Source organism: Talaromyces marneffei, chromosome 1, assembly GCF_009556855.1.
Source record: "Talaromyces marneffei chromosome 1, complete sequence".
Classification (NCBI taxonomy): domain Eukaryota; kingdom Fungi; phylum Ascomycota; class Eurotiomycetes; order Eurotiales; family Trichocomaceae; genus Talaromyces; species Talaromyces marneffei.
In genome coordinates this window covers 1,027,574-1,047,879 of record NC_072348.1, presented here as the reverse complement: position 1 = coordinate 1,047,879, position 20,306 = coordinate 1,027,574, and the positions used below count along the sequence as shown (strand labels likewise).

At 48.4% G+C, this 20,306-nt stretch overlaps 8 protein-coding genes across 8 annotated transcripts; 4 read left to right on the top strand and 4 right to left on the bottom strand.

Annotated features, from left to right (window-relative positions):
- Nucleotides 1-17: 17 nt before the first annotated feature.
- On the top strand, nt 18-1,983 carry EYB26_000383 (uncharacterized protein; the record flags this gene model as incomplete). Its single annotated transcript, XM_054259699.1, has 4 exons — nt 18-327; nt 382-458; nt 522-663; nt 725-1,983. The coding sequence occupies 4 exons, from the start codon at nt 18-20 to the stop codon at nt 1,981-1,983; spliced, it is 1,788 nt and encodes a 595-aa protein (XP_054115674.1).
- Nucleotides 1,984-2,619: 636 nt separating this feature from the next.
- EYB26_000382 (uncharacterized protein) lies at nt 2,620-3,708 on the top strand (the record flags this gene model as incomplete). The annotated part of the gene is made up of 3 exons (XM_054259698.1): nt 2,620-2,706; nt 2,767-3,350; nt 3,405-3,708. 3 exons carry the CDS (start codon nt 2,620-2,622, stop codon nt 3,706-3,708), a joined length of 975 nt encoding a protein of 324 aa, XP_054115673.1.
- An 867-nt stretch (nt 3,709-4,575) lies between these two features.
- Nucleotides 4,576-7,251, top strand: EYB26_000381 (uncharacterized protein; the record flags this gene model as incomplete). The annotated part of the gene is made up of 4 exons (XM_054259697.1): nt 4,576-4,823; nt 4,872-4,958; nt 5,033-6,633; nt 6,689-7,251. 4 exons carry the CDS (start codon nt 4,576-4,578, stop codon nt 7,249-7,251), a joined length of 2,499 nt encoding a protein of 832 aa, XP_054115672.1.
- Nucleotides 7,252-7,593: 342 nt separating this feature from the next.
- EYB26_000380 (uncharacterized protein) lies at nt 7,594-7,969 on the bottom strand (the record flags this gene model as incomplete). The annotated part of the gene is made up of 3 exons (XM_054259696.1): nt 7,594-7,624; nt 7,710-7,824; nt 7,894-7,969. The coding sequence occupies 3 exons, from the start codon at nt 7,967-7,969 to the stop codon at nt 7,594-7,596; spliced, it is 222 nt and encodes a 73-aa protein (XP_054115671.1).
- Nucleotides 7,970-8,725: 756 nt separating this feature from the next.
- Nucleotides 8,726-9,388, bottom strand: EYB26_000379 (uncharacterized protein; the record flags this gene model as incomplete). Its single annotated transcript, XM_054259695.1, has 3 exons — nt 8,726-8,826; nt 8,898-9,172; nt 9,228-9,388. The coding sequence occupies 3 exons, from the start codon at nt 9,386-9,388 to the stop codon at nt 8,726-8,728; spliced, it is 537 nt and encodes a 178-aa protein (XP_054115670.1).
- Nucleotides 9,389-10,492: 1,104 nt separating this feature from the next.
- On the bottom strand, nt 10,493-11,855 carry EYB26_000378 (uncharacterized protein; the record flags this gene model as incomplete). The annotated part of the gene is made up of 4 exons (XM_054259694.1): nt 10,493-10,781; nt 10,837-11,491; nt 11,545-11,686; nt 11,754-11,855. 4 exons carry the CDS (start codon nt 11,853-11,855, stop codon nt 10,493-10,495), a joined length of 1,188 nt encoding a protein of 395 aa, XP_054115669.1.
- Nucleotides 11,856-12,748: 893 nt separating this feature from the next.
- EYB26_000377 (uncharacterized protein) lies at nt 12,749-14,326 on the bottom strand (the record flags this gene model as incomplete). The annotated part of the gene is made up of 6 exons (XM_054259693.1): nt 12,749-12,767; nt 12,832-13,495; nt 13,553-13,839; nt 13,899-13,997; nt 14,076-14,117; nt 14,169-14,326. 6 exons carry the CDS (start codon nt 14,324-14,326, stop codon nt 12,749-12,751), a joined length of 1,269 nt encoding a protein of 422 aa, XP_054115668.1.
- Nucleotides 14,327-16,880: 2,554 nt separating this feature from the next.
- EYB26_000376 (uncharacterized protein) lies at nt 16,881-19,871 on the top strand (the record flags this gene model as incomplete). The annotated part of the gene is made up of 1 exon (XM_054259692.1): nt 16,881-19,871. The coding sequence occupies one exon, from the start codon at nt 16,881-16,883 to the stop codon at nt 19,869-19,871; it is 2,991 nt and encodes a 996-aa protein (XP_054115667.1).
- Between the last annotated feature and the right edge of the window lie 435 nt (nt 19,872-20,306).

The following is a 20,306-nucleotide window of genomic DNA, read 5'->3' as shown; positions in this document are numbered from 1 at the left end:
ATCCAACACTGTTACAGATGCCACGTCTATGGTACTCTCGTTATCTTGCCGCGGCTCGCCTTCGCTGCCGCCCACTGTTAATTCCAGAACAGCCCGCAGTCAGGCTGTATCAACCTCTCCGGCGAACAGTAAACACCGACGCAAATGTCCACCGGCCGAACGAGTTTGTCCCTCTCCGCAAGCAATTGAAGGAAGAAGCCAAAAGAGCAAAGTCACAAAGTCGGAATGGTCGAGGCAAGAAACAAGTGGCAGCTAATGATGGATGGGAATTGACGGTGGGAATTGAGATACATGCGCAATTGAATTCGGAAGCGAAGCTTTTCTCAAGTCCGTACACTGTGCGACGATTGCATGATTGAGTATGCTGACAATTAGTTACAGAAGCACCAACATCTACTGTCGCGGAGCCAAATACCAATGTGGCTCTATTCGATCTGGCATTTCCAGGCTCACAGCCAGTATGTTATTCGCCTCATTGCTCGATTTGTGAAGATTGTACTAACACTTCCATTTCACATTAGGAATTTCAAGCCGCGACCCTACTTCCTGCACTTCGCGCTGCCATAGCTCTCAACTGTGATATTCAGCATACAAGTCGCTTCGATCGAAAACATTATTTCTACCAGGATCAGCCAGCCGGCTATCAAATCACTCAGTACTACGGTACGCAAGCGCAAACCCAAGGATATGGCGGGGGATAAAAAACTGATTGCAATTCATTTAGAACCGTTTGCACGAAATGGATTTATCGAGCTCCATGACTACGATGGCATTGCACCCGAGGATGGAAAATCCGTCCGCGTGGATATCAAACAAATACAATTAGAGCAAGACACTGCCAAATCCCACGAACATTCGCCATCCGCTCATTTTCTAGATTTCAACCGTGTCTCGCACCCTCTAATCGAAATCATCACTATGCCTCAGATTCATTCGCCTGCTACCGCGGCGGCCTGTGTTAAGAAAATACAGGCTATTCTACAAGCTACAAGTGCGGTGACCACGGGTATGGAATTAGGTGGCCTGCGTGCAGATGTCAATGTCTCTGTTCGACGACGCGATGCGCCACCGGGTGCTGGAGAGTACTATGGAGTTCAGGGCTTGGGCCAGCGGACCGAAATCAAGAACCTCAGCAGCTTCAAAGCAGTCGAAGACGCCATTATAGCGGAGCGCGACCGTCAAATACGAGTCCTCGAATCCGGAGGTACCGTCGAAGTCGAGACGAGAGGTTGGTCGATTGGCAGCACCGAGACTCGAAAACTACGTAGCAAGGAAGGCGAAGTCGACTATCGCTATATGCCAGACCCAGACCTGAAACCTCTTGTTATCGACGACGGGTTAGTGTCTGCATTGAAGGATACACTTCCTGCTTTACCCGACCAGCTTTTATCCATGCTTATTGGATCATCCTACGGACTGAGTCTTGAAGATGCAAAGCCTTTGGTGGAACTGGATGACGGCGCACGACTAGAATATTACCAGGACGTCGTCGATGCGCTCCTGGCCCTTCGCCATGGTGAAGACGGCGACACGGCCAACAAACTGCTGGGTAGAGCAGCCGCCAACTGGGTGCTACACGAATTGGGAGCATTGCACACCAAGTCAGATGTAACCTGGCATGCTGATCGCATCTCGGCCCAAACCCTCGCGGAACTCATTGATCAATTGTTACGCAAAAAGATCACCAGCTCTGTCGCGAAACAAGTTCTCGCGATGATCTTTGAAGGAGATCAACGGCCAATTCATCAACTCCTCGAAGAAGAGAATCTTCTACTGCGACCTCTATCCAGAGATGAATACATCGCTTTGGCGAACTCGTTGATTGAGGAAAACCCACAAATGGTTGCACAGATCCGGGAAAAGAATCAATTGGGAAAGATTGGCTGGTTTGTAGGACAAATGATGCGCCTGGGAGAAAAGGGTCGCGTTGAAGCACAACGCGCTGAAGAGATTGTACGAGAATTGATCTTGGGAGGGCAATGATGTACAACAATCTACATCTGTGTCCTGTTGCAAGCCATATATGTACGATATTTATAGGCATGATTTGTTGTATAGATAGATGATACCCTTGCTACAACGTAACATTTAGCTTAAAGTTCATTTCCAAGCACTCCGACGTAAAAGGAAATATGTGCGACGCAATCAATCAGAGCGAAAAATTTTTCCGACCTAAATTCGGAGCGATTCGTGTCCTCCGGTTCAACCTGTACTTAGGGGAATTGAGGCCGGAAGATGTTACAAACGGGAGAGATCACTCGACGGTTGGCGGCGGATAAGCCCACCTCAACCTGGTTACCTGGGGAGCTTCGACCGCTAAAAGCAGCTCCACGCGAACAATCCTGAACTACCTTTTGTCAAACCACCAGAAACATGGACAATCAAGGGGGCGCCCGAATTCTGTCTTTCTCTCTTTTATTTAAGAAGGATTCTTCCTCTTTGCTGAACCCGTGACCCTATTCTTCCTCTCCTTTCGATCTCATACAGAAAAAAAGAAAACTATCTTTGACATCAGCTTTTCCTCCCCGCATTCCCTCCTCTTACCAGAACCAGAAGATTCGCCACTGACTACAATACACCCACCTACAACCCCATATTGACAAAAGGAAGAAATTCAAGATGACTGCCCCTTCTACAATCAAGCAGCGCTTCCTGTCTAAGCCAAACGACCTAGGTGTCGTAGCAGTCGGCTTCTCTGGTGGCCAGGTGAGGAGTCCTGTACCACCTTTTGACTCGTACAGATGACTAACTGGTTGATTCCCACAGTGCAAAGCAGGTGTTGAAGCGGCGCCGATGGCCTTGATCGAATCTGGCCTCCTTGATCAACTCCACGAAGACCTCACTTACAACGTCCACTACGACAACACCGTTCACGACTACGCGGACCTCATGCCTGCCGAAGATCCGGATCACAGAGGCATGAAGAAGCCTCGCGCCGTGAGCGCAGTTACTCAGAAGCTTAGTGAACAAGTCTACGAACATGCGAAACAAGGAAAGATGGTCCTGACACTTGGTGGAGATCATTCGATCGCTATCGGCACAATCTCTGGTACCGCCAGGGCTATCCGTGAGCGATTGGGTCGCGAAATCGCAGTCATCTGGGTCGATGCTCATGCCGATATCAATATTCCCGAGGAGAGCCCCAGCGGTAACATCCATGGCATGCCCGTGGCGTTCCTTACGGGACTTGCCAAGGAGGAGAAGAAGGACATCTTCGGCTGGCTCGAGAAGGATCAGATGTTGAATTTGAATAAGTTGGTATATATTGGATTGCGCGATGTTGATCGCGGGGAGAAGAAGATCCTTCGTGAGCATGGTATCAAGGCTTTCAGCATGCACGACATTGATAGGTATGTTGGAAATCAGAATGACAACGGAGAAATGGCCTTACTAACTAACCCTAGACATGGTATCGGCCGCGTCGTCGAAATGGCTCTTGCACACATTGGCAATGATACGCCCATCCACCTGTCCTTTGACGTCGATGCTCTCGACCCACAATGGGCTCCTAGCACCGGCACTCCAGTTCGCGGAGGTCTTACTCTTCGGGAGGGCGACTTTATCTGTGAATGTGTTCATGAGACCGGAAACCTGGTTGCGATGGACCTCGTGGAGGTCAACCCCAGCCTGGAAGAAACTGGGGCTGGCGATACTATCCGCACGGGTTGCTCGCTCGTTCGCAGTGCTCTAGGTGATACCCTGCTTTAGTCTGTTCGTGTATGGCGGCCTCCTGTACTTTTTCCGCGATGAATAGAGTAGAAGTCCGCGTCATTTTGGTCGCTGTCTCGATGTACGATGTATGCGTTTATACAGTGCTCATCTTATGAATGAAATGATTATTCTATCCAAATCATATTAAATCATCGTTGGTCGTCGTAGGTGTCACACGTACAGCAGCTGTCGGATATCTGATGGCATCACCGAGCCGTGGAAGTGCGCTAAACCGGATACGGCCATACGGCTGCTAGCTGTTTGGAGCTTCACTCGGTCCAACTGGAGTAACTCAGTTGCACGCAGTCCGCGACTTTTGCTTTACCGCCTACCTACCTACCTACCTACCTACCTACTCTATTTGTTTTGCGACTCACCACCGCGCAAGACCTTGCTTTTCAACCAACTCAACGTCCATTGACACCCCCTATCTCTATCTGTATTTTATGCCCTTTTCTCTGCTTGATTTACTCTCATTCCAATTACCTGCCTATCCGACAGCTGCCTTGCGTCCCCGCATCCCGTCTTGTTGCCTGCCTGCTTCCAACCCCAACACGCCGCGCGAAGATTCATCGCAGACTAGCTTTGCGCCATTCCTGAACATATCAAATACTCGCGAAATTTGAATTTCTACATCTGATCCGATACCTCTCCGTCCGCAATCGGCCCTCTGGTTGCATCATTGCTAGTGGCGATCTTCATTCATCTCCAACAGAGCATATGCTGACGGGCACCACCACCACCGGGCGATGGCACAGTGACTCGCGCAAGGATATCGCCGAACATCTATCACAATAAAATAAACATCAACTGTTTGAACCAAGCTGAACCGCCACGAGTCGACTCGGACGAGTCTAACGGAGTATGCTTCTGCGACTCCCGCCCACGCTTCATTACCCCATCACCGTCAAATCGCTGCTCAAGCGCCCAGGCGATTCGGTCGAGCGGGGTGATCATTTGTTCTGGTATGTCTACAGGACGACTGTGATCGAGGGCGATGGCTTGGGCAATGATATCGAGGTCCAGAAGGAGTTTCCCATCAAATTCGAGTCGAGCGTTGATGGTACAGTAGTGGAGTGGAAGATATCCAAGGGAGACATTATCGATGAACCGTAAGTATGGTTGATTGTCAGTTGAGAAGATTTGGCTAATTTGAGAAGGGTAAACGTTGTGGAGATTGACGAGCCATGTGCTCACGAGGTTCAATTTGGAGGCATGTGTGCGGAGTGCGGGAAAGATATGACAGCGTATGTCTTCCTCTTCTTCTTCACCGCTGGCTGTCTTTGTGCAAAAATATTTATTGACATCCTCTTACCTACAGTGCGAATTACAATACCGATGTCATGGACGCAATGCGAGCGCCGATTCAGATGGTCCACGACAATACCGCGCTTACAGTCAGTCAAAGGGAAGCTACGCGAGTGGAAGAAGACGCAAAGCGCCGGCTGTTGGCGTCGAAACGTTTGTCATTAGTAGTGGACTTGGACCAGACCATCATCCACGCGACGGTGGACCCGACAGTTGGGGAGTGGAAGGAGGATAAGAATAATCCGAACCATGACGCTGTCAAGGATGTGCGCGCATTTCAGCTTACTGATGATGGGCCTGGCATGCGCGGATGCTGGTATTACATTAAACTTCGGCCTGGGCTAGAAAGTTTCCTGCAGAACATATCCGAACTCTATGAGCTACATATCTACACCATGGGTACGAGAGCATATGCGCAACATATCGCGAACATTATTGATCCCGATCGAAAACTCTTCGGTGATCGCATTCTTAGCCGTGACGAAAGCGGCAGTCTTACCGCAAAAAATCTACAGCGTCTGTTTCCTGTTGACACAAAAATGGTGGTGATAATTGACGACCGTGGTGATGTCTGGAAGTGGAACCCGAACCTGATCAAAGTATCGCCATACGATTTCTTCGTAGGCATTGGCGATATCAATTCGAGCTTTTTGCCAAAGAAGCAGGAGTTGGCGCCAGGGAAAACAAAGGGTGAAAAGCCAGCTGTAACTGCTCCTAGTGGACATCATGTCAATGGAATTACCCAAGCGAAAGAAGCTGGAATGGAAGTCTCGGCGCTGGAACAACTTCTCACGATGGGCGGAGGTGATAATCCGACCATGCTTCAAGAGCAAGCCACGCAACAGGAAGAGACAATCATGCATCAAGTGGAAGACAGACCGTTGCTACAGAAGCAAAAGGAACTCGATGCGGAAGATGATGCCTCAGAGTCACAAGCAGGCGCCGATAGCGAGACTTCCACATCAAGTATGGAAGATTCCCAGGATACTACACGGCAGAGGCATCACTTGCTGGAAGATCACGATCAAGAATTGTTTCATTTACAAGACCGGCTAGAAAAAGTGCATTCGGAATTCTTCGACGAGTATGAACGGCGTCGAAGGAGGAACCTTGAGAAAGGACGGATTTCTACTCTTCGAGGCGAGAAGACGATCCGGGATCGGGATATTGACCTGGAATTACTACCTGATGTCAAAGTTGTCATGCCACAGATCAAGGCCAAGGTTCTCGGAGGCGTTGTTCTCGTGTTTTCTGGTGTGCTACCTCTAGGAACCGATTTACAGAATGCGGACATATCCCTCTGGGCTAAAAGCTTCGGAGCTGTTATCTCATCGAGAATTGGGTCCAAAACCACACATTTGGTGGCAGGACGGAATCGGACAGCTAAAGTAAGGGAGGCAACGAGGTATCCTCGAATCAAGATTGTCACGACACAATGGCTTTTGGACAGCTTGACAAACTGGAAACACATGAATGAGGAACCGTATCTGATTCCGGTTCATCCGGAAGATCGCGGCGAGCCTATATTGGGTAGTTCGCCCGGTTCTAAGATCGAGAGTTCCTGGCTTTCTTCTTCGGACGATGATACGGGCGTGTCGTTTACAGATGACGAGGGTGAGTCAGCACATTCATTGTAATAAAACTGATTGTTAATGCTAATTGTAATCAGATGTCAATGAAGAAATCATCAGATCGTCCGGAATGACCGAGCATTCGCCGGTTGGATACACCGCCGCGGAGCAAGCAGCGGTGCACGACGAGCTCAAGGAGTTTCTAGGAAGTGATGATGATGATGATGATGATGATGATGATGACAGCGACGACGAAGAAGATGAGGATTATGTCGATGACGGAGAGGAAGATGAGGATGCGGATAACGATAGTGAAGAAGAAGAAGAGCCAGCCGCTCTAGCAAGCCCGGAATCTCGCAAACGTAAACGCGAAGGGGACGAGGAAACCGAAGGTGACGGCGAAGACGAAGGATCGGGTACTTCGCATCTTGCCCAGCGCCTCAAGAGATCTGCAGGCGATGATGGTGAAGACACGTCGAAACAAGACAGTATCACTACCACCGCAGCCAGAGATGAAGACGACGGCAGTTACAATCAGAGCAGCTACACAGAGAATGCAGATTACGACGAAGATGAACTAGAGAGGGAGATGCTCGAAGCGTTTGAGAACGGAGATTACGATGACAATGCCGAAGATGCAATTGGAGAAGATAACGGTTGATTTCTTGTTTCTGCTCTCTCTCTCTCTCTTTCTTCTCCTGTTTCTTGGCGGTATTATGTGATACTACATGTAATGTACATTTTTTTACCTTGCATATGGAAGGCGTGATGGCAAGCGTGGATTGACTTTCATTTCAGTCTTGGGAGGTGTCCTTATCAGCTTATTACGATGTGGCTAGTAACTATGGTATCCAGTATCAATTAAGTTAGACATTGGTATGAATTACTAATACTACGCTATCATTCAAGACCTCAAAAACATTCGTAGGTATCAAATCATAACACGTGCCTCCCATGAAACATGAATGTATATGTATGGTGGTGTGTAGGTGGGTGAATTAATTTAGTTGGAGAACTTCTCAGGGACCTTCTTTCTACAACGCGCAAAGACACACAAGTTAGTCACCGTTGCGGAGTCACCACTTTTTACAAAGCCCGGAGAGAAAAAAAAAAACATACCCAGTGAACTTCTCGAACATGCCACGAGCACCATCGGTGATCTTCTCGTTGGTATCGCGCATCTTCACGGGGTCGATTTTTCCTTGGCCGAACTTCGTTTCGATGAAGTCGAGGCCTGTAATACATCAGTCATCTGTATACTACGTACTATGTGAATGTAGTGGGAAGTGGGGGAGGGGCATACCCTTGTCGAGGTAGTCCTCGCTCTGGTCGTTGCCCTGTTGAGGCTGTTGCTGCTGCTGTTGCTGGTTGGGATCCATTGTGAAGTAGGTGTCAAATTGATTTGTTGACTGATCGTTGAAGTGGGTTGTGTGGGAGAGGGAAAGCAAGAAGAGAGAGGGGGGGGGGGAGGAGAGAGAGAAAAAGGAGACTTTATACCACCGTGGTATCAGTAACTCGTTAACTAACTAGCTAGTACGTAGTTAGTATTTTCAAATTGTTTGAATCGAAAGCTCGAAGCCACTAGTTCTCTCGGCTCCATCGTAGCACTAGTACTACATAGTAATAGTAGAGGCTTAGACAGATCTCGGCGTCGAAAGTGATGTCATCGCGAGCGTGCATTGTGCGCAGCTATTTGTCGCCACAGCTGCGGATGCACTGCTCGGCTCGCTCATTGGGCCAATGGCTGAGCTTGCGCTTCACGTGGTGTACTGCGAGCGAATGGCACGAGGCATGCTAATCTGAGTATGCACCCAAAGGAGATTGCGTCGCGGGGAAGTTCGGTTGTTATCGGGGAGCCCGCGCGCCCTGAGCGCTGCCCGCCCGAACTCGCTGTTGATACAACACAACACGTAGTAACTTATGTATTAGGTTATCGAAACTACCTGCCTTCAGCAAACATCATCAGCAATTTGTCTGGACCAATGCCCATAGTACGTAGGTAACTACACATAAAATCATACGGTCATGGTAATACACGTCCGGCCATGCATGAAGAGATACAAAACACCAACTTCGCCTCTATTTACACTATTTACCCCAAACAAAGCCCCCAACGCCTGATCGTTGTATTCGCATCAATTGGCGCCCCGATGCACCTGCCACGACATGACCATCATCCAGAAATAAAATACTGTATTCACAAGCTCGAACGCAAACGCCGCTTTCCAGCAATTGCCTATGCAAACAAATCCATTAATAATTTCGGTCAAGCTTTCAAAAATAAAGAGAGAAAGACGAGGCCCTTACATATATTATTCTGCGTCAACCAAGCCAGAGCCTCCACTGTATTCCCTTCGAACGGCATGTTCGACACATAATTCTGACAATTCGAATTGACATTTGCCTGGGCGCCGTAGAGCTGCAGACCCGTCTCTATCAGCCCCGTTAACCATAACGTGAACAGCAGGAAACTGCCGATTATTATTATGCCGGGGAGAAGGAATCGTTGCGCCGCGAGGATGAGGATGATGAGGACGAAGGCGACGCCGAGGGCTCCGCAGACGGTCATGAAGGGGAAGAGCCTGTGGTAGCGTTTGTTAGTTTGGAGAAATGGGATTTTGTGTCTGACAGACATACCATGGTGTACCAAGCCCTAGCTGTGATTGAACTGCCATGAACCAGGCAAATATACCTAGACATGTTCCCGAGCCGGCGAGGACGGTGATGAGCCATACGTTTAATTGCAGTTCCGGCCATTGGTATCGCCTCCGAGCTGTTGTACGTCTGTATGTCGGCATGTTGTATCAATATCGAGAGGATCACTGTCTCCGGGGTGTAATAAATATCGAGTTGCCGGGTACGTGACAACTATTTTTGAGGAATGGCGGTCTTATATTTCGTAAATCAAACGGCGTTGTTCGACGTTTGTATAGTTAACTAGTCCGCTCAGGTTGAAACTTGGGCGCAAAACAGAACGACAACTGCTGCAGCATGTGCTTCGATATAAGGTTGACAAACAGATGGAAGGAAATCGAATTGTACCTGATGGTCGCCCTAGGGACTAAATTTCAACTTTCAAATCAGAAGTCTCCACGATATGATCTAGCGGTGCTGTGTCTGTTTATGCGAGCCACGTCTGGGTCTCCGCACCTAAGGATTTAGTAGTAGTATGTATGTATGTCTGTATGTCTGTATGGTGGGTGATATGGCCGCTTCAGTCCATCGCAGTCGTTCAACGAAGGATATCATATGAGGACGGCAATAATGAGAAAGATGCCATATACAGAATTACCAATCATAAACTGCATATGCACGAACAAGATTACACAGGAAAGATAATCAAATAACTAGTTAGTTACTTTAATCTTCCATCTTCAATCTTTAGGAAGAAAGCAAAACAAACAAATCACCACCGCCTTCAGCCTGACCGCCTTATCGTTGCCTTAGCCTACGTCGCCGAGTGGGGCAGTCCGTCTCTGGTTGGCCGGTTCCTGGTTGCTATGATGATCTTCCCGGCGACTGCACAGTAAGTTACGTTACTCTGTAACTAAACGCTGCCGGTGCACAATTTATAGTTACTGCTATGCTTAGTATACGATCGTAGGATCCTGCTAAAGAAAACATAAATTCATATAGATGTATAATATATATTCAACTGCTCAGAGGATCAATCATAAAGAGTCTGATATACTACATAACAGAGACCTCGAGCGGAAAAACAGTAGTCGACCAGAAAGGATAAAAATTCAAAGCTAGCTAGGCTAGTATCTCATGTCAAGACAATCGTATCTCTTGCAATCTGCTCACGTATGTTCGCACAAAGACCAGTATTCGGGTAGTCGTAAACGCAGCTTCTGCATTTGCCACCCATTCTCTGTGCATTTCAACACCCGTCAACCGATTTACTTGGCCTTGGCGAGACCGACGGCACCATTGCCCAAGTCGTAGACGCTGTACCACTTGCGAAGGAAAGCATCTCCAAGGATAGCAAGAGGACCGACAGGCTCAGGGAAGTCCATGCCCATAAAGGCACTGATGCAGGATCCCTGGACTTCCAAAACGTAGTCGAAAGCAGTGATGGAGAAGTTGTGTCCGCTCAAGGTGACGGTGAGGTCGGGAAGAGAGTCACGCTTAGCACAGTCGACAGTGTATTGACCGTTCCATGACTTAGAGGCACCGATTTCCTTGTTCCTAGAAAAATGTTAGCGTACGCTGTAAAGTCTAGTGGATAACAAAATTGACTTACAGGAGCTCGGCAAGTGTAGAAGGAAGAGCAATGAGGGAGGTACCAGTGTCAAGGATGACTCCGGTGTTCTCAAGCTCGGCAACGTTCTCGCCAAAGGCAATGGCGTCAAAGTCTACCTCCCAGTAGGCCTTTCGGCGGAGAGGGATCTTGACCAACTCTCCGGTGTAGTGGCTCTTGTCAATACCACCAAAGGTAGCCTCAGAGGCATCACCTTCTTTGTTGCTGTCGCCGAGGTAGAAGGCAAAGACAGGCTCATCAAGAGACTTCTGGTTCAACATGTTATAGAAAGGAGGGACAATCTTGTTGACGGAGATGGTGTCGAATCCAAGACCCAAGATACCGTCAAAGCGGCCAAAGGCGAAAGCCAAGCCAGGCTCGTTGGTGGCTTCGGCGAAGTCTTGGTCCTTGATGGTAATGTCGCCGATCGTCACAGTGTCGCGGGAAACAAAGCCCTCAAGGCTGCCTGAGCCGTACTGGATGGCAAAGTCGCTGCCGTTCTTCTTGTAGGTGGATGAAGAGGACGAGTCATACTTGCTGTGCAAGTAGCAAGCAATCGAGTTGCAAGAGGATGAAGGAACCCACAAGTTCGAGCTGCCGGTATCAAGGACAACCTTGAAGTTCTGTGGTGGTGTGCCGATGGTGATCTCTGAGAAGTCTAGAATGAATAATCAGCATCAATATATCAATACCATGAGAACCTCCACATACACTGAGCGTTCAAAAAGTTATCAACCAACACGTCATGGCCGCCCTCAGGTCGGATAGAGGTGTCCTGGTATGTTCCCTCGGGGACAACACCCATGTATTTCTGGCTCAAAGACCGCATGTGGTCGTTCATGCTGCGCTTATCCTATCAACATCATCATCATCGAGGTCAGTTTAAATCCCTAGAAAATGAAGAGTAGAGGATGTCCTACAAATTGCTCAGATAGAGACAACTTGTCCAGCTTGAGCCTGTGGACCTTGGCGGTAGCAGCGCCGACCAGCGCGGCGGCTGCGAGCACAGAGGTAGTCTTCATGATGACCAACCAGAGCCAATGTATCAAATGAGTGACAGTGGATGAAGGCAGATGGATAAAAAAAATAGGCTGGTCTGCTTATTATCAACGATGGAAAATGAGAGAGGTGGATGATGGTGATGGTGATGATGAAGAGGGTGATGATGGAATGATAAGGGAAGGGAAAGCTACAGGTACAACGGATAGATAACTGTAGTGCCTCTCTGGGGTTTCGGGACGATGGAAGGGCCGGTCGCAGGTCATGATGTGCTCTTGGCGCGGTTGCTGGAGCAAAGCGGGCCCTAGTTGGTCACAGGCTCGCAGGCAGCCACCAAAATAGGCTGTTATCTGCCAATCAGCGCCGACGACCGCTCCGCAACCAGGGCTGGCCTCGTGACTTGGCTGACTCCAAAACGAGCCAAGACAAGAAGACACCACCTCGGTGCCTGATCACTGTCTACAGCCATTCATTGGTCAGATAAAGCTGCCGATTGCCATGGCCCGTACGATATCTATCTTACACTCACTGTGCTTTGAGGTTCTACAAAATCTATTACTAGATGCTGACTATGTACCGGACCGTTGTACTTGCAGCACTGCATTGTGAGCAACGCTATGAAATATAACATCGCCTTGGATCAACTCGCCTTTCCAGGCAACATCACCAATGCCTCATTCCAGAGCCTAGAAAGGTATAGTGCACCACATGATACTACGTACTACGATCAAGTATTACAAATCATTACTAGTAGTTATATCCATGCCTATCATTAAAATGGCTGACCAAAACAAATGCTGGTTGCGCACGTATGAAAGATGTTTCTATGTATTGATGTTACAAGTAATCCCTAGATCCATGAGGCAGCCTAAGAATCCAACTTATGATGCAAAGTAACCATCCCATGATTCCCGCCTCACTTGTAGAAATCGAATCTACGGAGTATAGTTAGTAAACACGAGCTTGAAAATATACACGCAAAGGAGACGAGTATCATACTTATCAGCTTCCTGGCTAGTCTTGACTTGGCTGGAATATGCATCTTCCAGGTCAGACTGGATGATGTTGTAACGGTTCTTGCGGACAGCACGTAGACCGGCTTCTTGCATGATGGCGGCAATAACAGCACCGGATAGAGGCTCGTTTCGCACAATCAACGAATCTAAATCCACCTCGGGCGAGAGAGACATTTTAGCTGCAATAGTTGTGAAGATCAGACGACGCTCGCGGCGATCCCGGAGAGAAGGAAATTCAATCTTGCGGTCAAGACGACCTGGTCGTAGCAGGGCGGGATCTAGTGTATCTGCTCGATTGGTGGCCATGATGACCTTGACATTGCTACCTTGGTCGAAACCGTCCATCTGGTTCAAAAGTTCTAGAAGAATACGCTGCACTTCACGATCCGCTCCGGTTTGAGCATCAAAACGCTTGGTGGCAATGGCGTCGATCTCATCGATGAAAATAATGGCCGGCGAGTTTTCACGAGCCATACGGAAGACATCGCGGACCATACGAGGACCTTCTCCCAGGTATTTCTGAACAAATTCGGAGCCGACAACACGGATGAAACTGGCTGTTGTGCTGTTCGCCACCGCCTTGACCAACATGGTCTTTCCGGTACCTGGGGGACCATAGAGCAATACACCACGGGGAGGATCAATACCTAATAACATTTGTTAGATCCCGGAAAATGACAACAGTTCTAAAGAAAAGGACCTACCAATCTGCTGATAAAGGTCGGTATGTGTAAGCGGCAGTTCCACGGCCTCTCTGATCTCTTGTTTCTGCATATCCAATCCACCGACATCAGCATACGTAACGTCCGGCTTCTCGTGGGCACCTAGCATCGCAATAGACGAATCCGCTTCGGGTGGGAGAATATCGACGAGTGAGTTTGAGTGCCTATGCAAAGCAACGGATGACGATGGCTTTAACTTCTCTCGGTCAAGGGTGGAAAGGATGCGGACGACGTAGTTAGAACCGGTTGACGATTGTACAATTCCAGTACTACCACAAACATCACGTATTAGTATTCATGAGACAGCTCAAACCCGTTGGTGACTCACTTCTGATCGATAGCTTCCATGAACTGGCCGATTACCAGAGGAACACTTTGTATCCGCTTGATCTCTTCTTGGGCTCGTACTAATTCTCTTTTTAAACTCCTGGAAAGTACACGCGTCTTGTTAGCAAAAGGCCAGGCATGATCATTCCAGGGTGTCTCAAGCAAACTAGCCACATACCTTTGCTCGTCTTTGATGTACTCCTCTTGGAGATGAATGTACCTAGATGGTATTGTCAGCTCCTGCCGCACAAGAGGGTGCTTGAAGGCTTACTCTAGATGCCTTTGGAGGCGTTTCAAGGTAGCATATTCATCGCCGCTGTCATTACCGGTTCCCTCTAATGAATCTATGATGGGTACTGAATCTGCTGGTGCAGAGCGCTTGTGGATTGCCACGTTGTTGGCGGGATTCTCAACGGCGACGTCAGCCATGGCGGATGACAGAATTCAGGAAGTCCCAAGAGGTCGTTATATGTGAGCTCAAATTTTTTCTCAAATGGGTTGACGAAGATAGGGATAGTTGAAATGACTGATGGAACGAGGTTGGTTGGTAAGATGGTAGTCGGAGCTTGGATGTAATCTAAGCAGGAGCTACCCGATTCCCAGAGCTTCAAGACCTGGATGATTCCAAATGATCACGTGACCCCAGCAACCATCGTCTGGCAACACCCAAACACCAGATTGACCACGCGCAATTTATGATTTTGTAAAAAATAATCCAAATTGCCAGAGTATACGAGATTGCATAGTATTGCTTGCGCCGGTACTGAGTACAACCTTGGAGTATGAAGACACCAGTGGGTTTGTCCGAACAACAGGTATAATCTACCGCATAGGTACTTGCTGGGACCAGCTGGTTTAGGTATATAAGCATATATTTACCTACTCTAGCAAATTTACATACCTAGGTACTGAGCATTAAAGTGGTCTTGAGGAATCCATGGATGCCTCAAGAGTCAGAAATGAGAAGACCTCCCTACGCCGGCCAAAATCTATCCATGTAAGCCATATGTAGAAGGGGCATTCGACCAGAGAAGTTAAGTACTCCGTATGAACCCTGGGTCTGGTCTGTTGGATCCATTCCGTTGGTGTAAGGTTGGCAGAGAGAGGGGGGGTTGCAACATTTGAGTGCCATTCGTAATCAGCACAGAACGGAACCATACGTGACAGTACTTACATGTATGCGAACCTACCAGACCTGACTCTGAGGTGGCCACATACATATCATCCTGGTCTTGGTTAGCGATGGGATCGAACCTAGTCTGGATGGGTCTTATCGGGGATGCTCAATTTATGAAATAGGTAAAATATATAATAGCTCAGGCACGCCCCTCACCGACCAAGTGCCATGGCTAGTTTTCTACATTTCTCAGACCATCGCCTCTGCCTCTCTCCTCCCGTCTCTTTCTTCTCAAAGGTGAGAATGTCCGATCTATGTTTACCAACCAGCTCATTCACATCGGAAATGTACACGGCTAAATCAGCTAGATGGCTGGGTGAGTCTGACAAGTAGCTGTGGTGGGTGGTCTCCTGAAGCGACATCATGTAAAACTATTTCACACGATAGCCAGGGATTCCAGGGTACGTATAACAGAGAAGCTGTGCCGTCAGGACATGTAGAAACACACATGTCGGGTCGGACAGCATAGTTATTCGCTTCATGATGATCGAAAGAATTGCTGGCAGGCTGGGAGTCGTAACTTCAGTAGCCAATTGGAAGCCTCCCCCATGATGGCTGAAAAGAGACTAGCGTATTGGCTTATACACTAACCATTTCCGGCCTAGAGGACGGCAAGCCTCGGTCACGCCAGGCCTGAGGCCCCCAATCATGGACGGTCTCATTCCAAGTTCTTTTTTCATGAGTTTTCCTGCTTTTCCCGTGAAACCCAACCCGCTCCCAACGACCTCTGTTTCCCCCCCCCCGACTGTTCCTGTCACAGAAATAACGGTGCCCTGCTGTCTTATTTGCTGTCATACTTTCCAGAGTCCGCAGCTCTTACTTGTTGTTCCCTTGCGTGTACCGGAATTATCGCTCCCATACAGCCCCCCCGGGCACGCACCAGATTCGTTCTGAAATTATCATTCCCTTTAACCCTCTACTTCTCTCCACGGCCCTACCATTCCTGCGCCTCCACTTTCCTCCCCCTCCCCCAAAAAGGATAGGATATTTGGTGTTGCTCCATCTGTCTTTAGACTCTTTTGGTATCTAAGGTAAGCTGATTCCCCTGTCTCTTTCATAGCCTTATTGCTTGGCCAGATGGATCTTGGTGTCGCCTTTCACCTCAATTAGCCCAATGACCCGCCAACGCACTGGCCTTCTTATCAGCACAATACATTATGGGATGTGCCTCAAATGTCTAATTGAATATCTATTATTGGATTGATTCTATTTGCCGTTATTTTTAAGTTACCAGAAATAATGCTGATCGGAACAAAAAGCAGCTCACGAACCGTCTTGTACTGCTGCTGTTCGGTCGATTCCGAACAGAAGCCGCCCCCGTTGTCTCTGGTCGCGGCTACCGCCTTGCCCCCCTTCCTCCTGCTTGCTCCAAGTCCCGTGACTTCCTTCCTTCCGCCAACTTGTCACACTCATTGTTCAGCCAGAGCACTATTTTCGGATTACCGAACAAGACGTTCATCGCGCTCACTCGCATCACGGCATTAATAGTTAAACCAACCTTGTCGGTATGTAAACATTTACTTTCTTACGATATCGCGATACGCGCATGCCTATGTTTGCTTAGAACTCCATGTCCTGTCGTGCTTGCCCCTTCCATCACTCTCTTTGTATTGCCCCTACGCCCTCTTGACGCGTCTAGAACATTTCTCGGGCGTGACATAACTCCACTCCCAGTCAATGTTTACTTGATACATCTTACTCGATCGATCTGATGTCTTTTGAACGCGCTTTTGATGGCGATTGGCGTGTATCTTCGATGTCTTGCTAACCATTCGTTATTCAGATGGGTTGGCCGATCCACACGATATGAATGCGTGGCTAACGGACGCCTCTAATATCCCCAACCATGACAATGGGACATTTAATGGGACCATCGATCCATCCATGGCTTTCCTCCAGCCATCGCAGGCTCCCCAAGACCCTGCTCAATTCCAGCGCATGTTTCAGAACGGAGTCCCTCGCAACGTCTCCCCCGGTTTTCACAATCCTAACCAGGTGATACCGTCAAAACGGCCGAGACCTGAGGATGGCATATCTATGTCTCCAAGACAAGCGCCAGGCGGACTGCCAGTGTCGCGTTCTCAAACACCTCAGGTTCCCTATCCAGGTTACCAAGGGCCGACAAATGGAAACCCTCAGTTTGCGCACCCGACCGCCTATCAGCATCTCCAGCAGCCACAACAACGAGGCCCACTAAACGCATCACAATCTCCTAGTCTGCAAGAATTCGATCAACACGGTGTTCAAAAAATGCAGACGTCGTCTCCTAGTCCTTTCTCTCCCGCAGGTCCTGTAACAAATCAAATTTCTCCGCCTCAGTCTGACCACGGAAGCCGAGTCAACACGCCACAAAATAACACTTTCATACAGGGACAGACTTTCCCTCAAGGAATAGCCCCTCAATTTACACAACAAGCGACTATGACATCGGGCGCAAACCCAGCTTCCATGCAAGCGCAACTTGCCAATATGCCGCAGGGCTTTTCGCCGCAGGCTATGGCTGCGCAGCAGCAGCGGCTATATCAGATGCAATTACAGAATCAAGCGCGCCAGATGCAAGTTAATAACCCTGCTATGGTAGGCCGCCCGACCAATGCAATGAACCCTATGGTAAACCCTCAAATGGCTGCCTTGCGTCAGATGCAGCACAATATGGCCCAGCCAAACATTGCCAAAGCAAATAGCCCGGAAATATTCTTAAAGACTCTGCAAAAGTTTATGATGACTCGCAACCAGCCTCTGGATCTCAATCCCGTTGTAAGCGGACGACCTATCCATCTGATGCAATTGTATGCCACTGTGATGAAAATGGGCGGTTCCAAAAAGATATCGACGACCAACATGTGGCCGGCAATTGCTCAGGCTTTGCAGTTCCCTCACCAACAATATCCAAATGCTGCTCTCGAGATTCGCGACATCTATGCCAAAAATCTAGCCGCCTATGAACACGCTATCATTATGAGTAGCCATCAACATAAGCAAATGGACAGTATGCCACAGCGACAGTCTGCCGACCCAAACTCAATGCAGTTCCAGCAATCTCCTGTCAAAGCACTTCCAGAATTTGAAGCCCAGGGTTCTCAGCAATTCACCCCGTCGCCTCAGGTTACAGCGGCCATGTCAAACAGTATGCCGGCAGGTTCAACAAATGGCCTTGGAACCCCCCAGCAACCTCGACAGGCTAAGCAACAACCACATCCACAACAACCCCAGCCACCGCACGGCCAATCCAACCAACGAGCGGGAGTTCACCGACAAGCGCAGATACCGGCTTCCCCCGCTGACCCATCTTTGCAATCACAAGTTGCACCACCACCTCCTGGGGTCTCAGCCAAATCGGTTGCTCCTACGGGTAAGCCCACACCGGGACAAGAATCGGCCCCTACCAAGGCCATCAAACATCACATCGATAAGACTTTCAAAGCAGCTGTTCTTCCGGACAATCACAGGCATGGACCTGTGGTTGTAGATGAGATCTACCAGCTCGGCGAAGAAATCACGAGGTTAAAACCGAACGTACCTTCGTTTCCCGAGCTAGGAGTGATTGATATTCATGCTCTAATCATGAGCATAAAGTCTGGTATACACGCTGAAGTACGGGTAGCTTTGGATACATTGATGACCTTATCTTCCGAAGCGTCGGTTCTCTCTTTGGATAACTGCGATGATCTTGTGGAAACTTTAGTCGATTGTGCAGAAGAACAGCTCGATCTGCTCGCGGAGAATGCAGCTGAGGTCTCGGATGAAATGCTGTTGCCGTCTTACGAAGAGGTGGTTCGCGGCTGCCACGTAGAGATGGCATCACTTCTGGACGTCCCGGAATTTGGCAGTTTGGGTTACGACCTTGATCGGGCCGCTGATAGAGTGCTTTGTATCACTGCGCTACTCAGAAATTTCTCATTCTCGGAATCTAACTTCAATATACTGGGAAGCGCGCCAGTTATCACGATGTTCTCTACAATCATCCGATATCTAGGCACCCGCAACATGCTATTACGTACCAACCAAAATATCTTGGACTTTATGAAAGATACCGTCACATATCTGAGTAACATCGCTCAAAGTGTTCTGTTGCCGGGCAAAGAAGAGGCGTTCTGCTTGCTTCATTTTGTCCTATCTTTTGCGCCATTGCCGACTCCTGTGCTCGGCCCTGATGGTGTCACATTCACTCAATACTCGCCCTCCATACATAAATATACACCAGCAGCAATTGATGGTTTGGCCAAGCTTCTTGCTCGCGATGAGCCGAATCGCATGTATTTCAAAGCGATTTTCCAGGAGTCTCAATGTTCTCCTCAAAATGAATTGCTCACTCGTGCATTTGGTATGGCTATATGTCCTGTACCTGATCAACCACGGAAACCTTTGTCATTTGCAGATGCTCGGAAAGTCTTTCTCATGCAAGGGCTATTAGCTGCCGAGATTCTCACGGGTCTGGCTGATGGCATAACTGCGCGAACCTGGCTTCAGTCAACGGACCGATTTGCTGTTCATCTATTACGACTATGTTGTCTGCTTAGTACAGATCGCCTTGCTATGCAATCAAATCCTCGTCATCCTCAGGCACGGAACCAACCAGACCCTGAACATCATGCTTATGTATCTATCATCAACCGAGGCTTGAGCATTCTTCGAAAGCTAGCCGAAAAGTCTAAGCAGGAAGACTCTATATCCGGACGACCTTTCCCACTTGGCGTGTTGCCCAAACGAGAAAGTCTTTTGGGCGCATTATTGACACCAAATCTGGAGCCAAGCGTTGTGAAACAGTTGATTGCATATGCGGGATTGGGGGAGTAATTTCGAGATGAAAACCATGTAACTTGATAATTTCTTTTCTTTTAGTCGTGACTCATCCGATCTGATTGATACCTTTGTGTTGAATATTTCTTTCTAACTTGTATCTTTAACATTACAACTGTACCTTTGGAACATCAGACAGTTGGGGGTCCCCGGGGTCCCAGGTGTCGTTTGATATTTACATCTTTCTGCCAGAAGATATGGTAACTATGTTTCACGTGCCCGTATATACAACCTTGGCTAGGTTTTTTACAATTGAATTCCTACCGTGTAAATGACCTAGATCAATCGAATGGTATAGCTTGATCATCAGAATCATCTAGAACTTCTACATACAAGCACCATGGAACTAGTTCAACCGAAAAGGACACTTCAATGGCCTTCCGAATAACACATTATCTTAAAACTACCTATTGATAATCCTTCTGATCACTG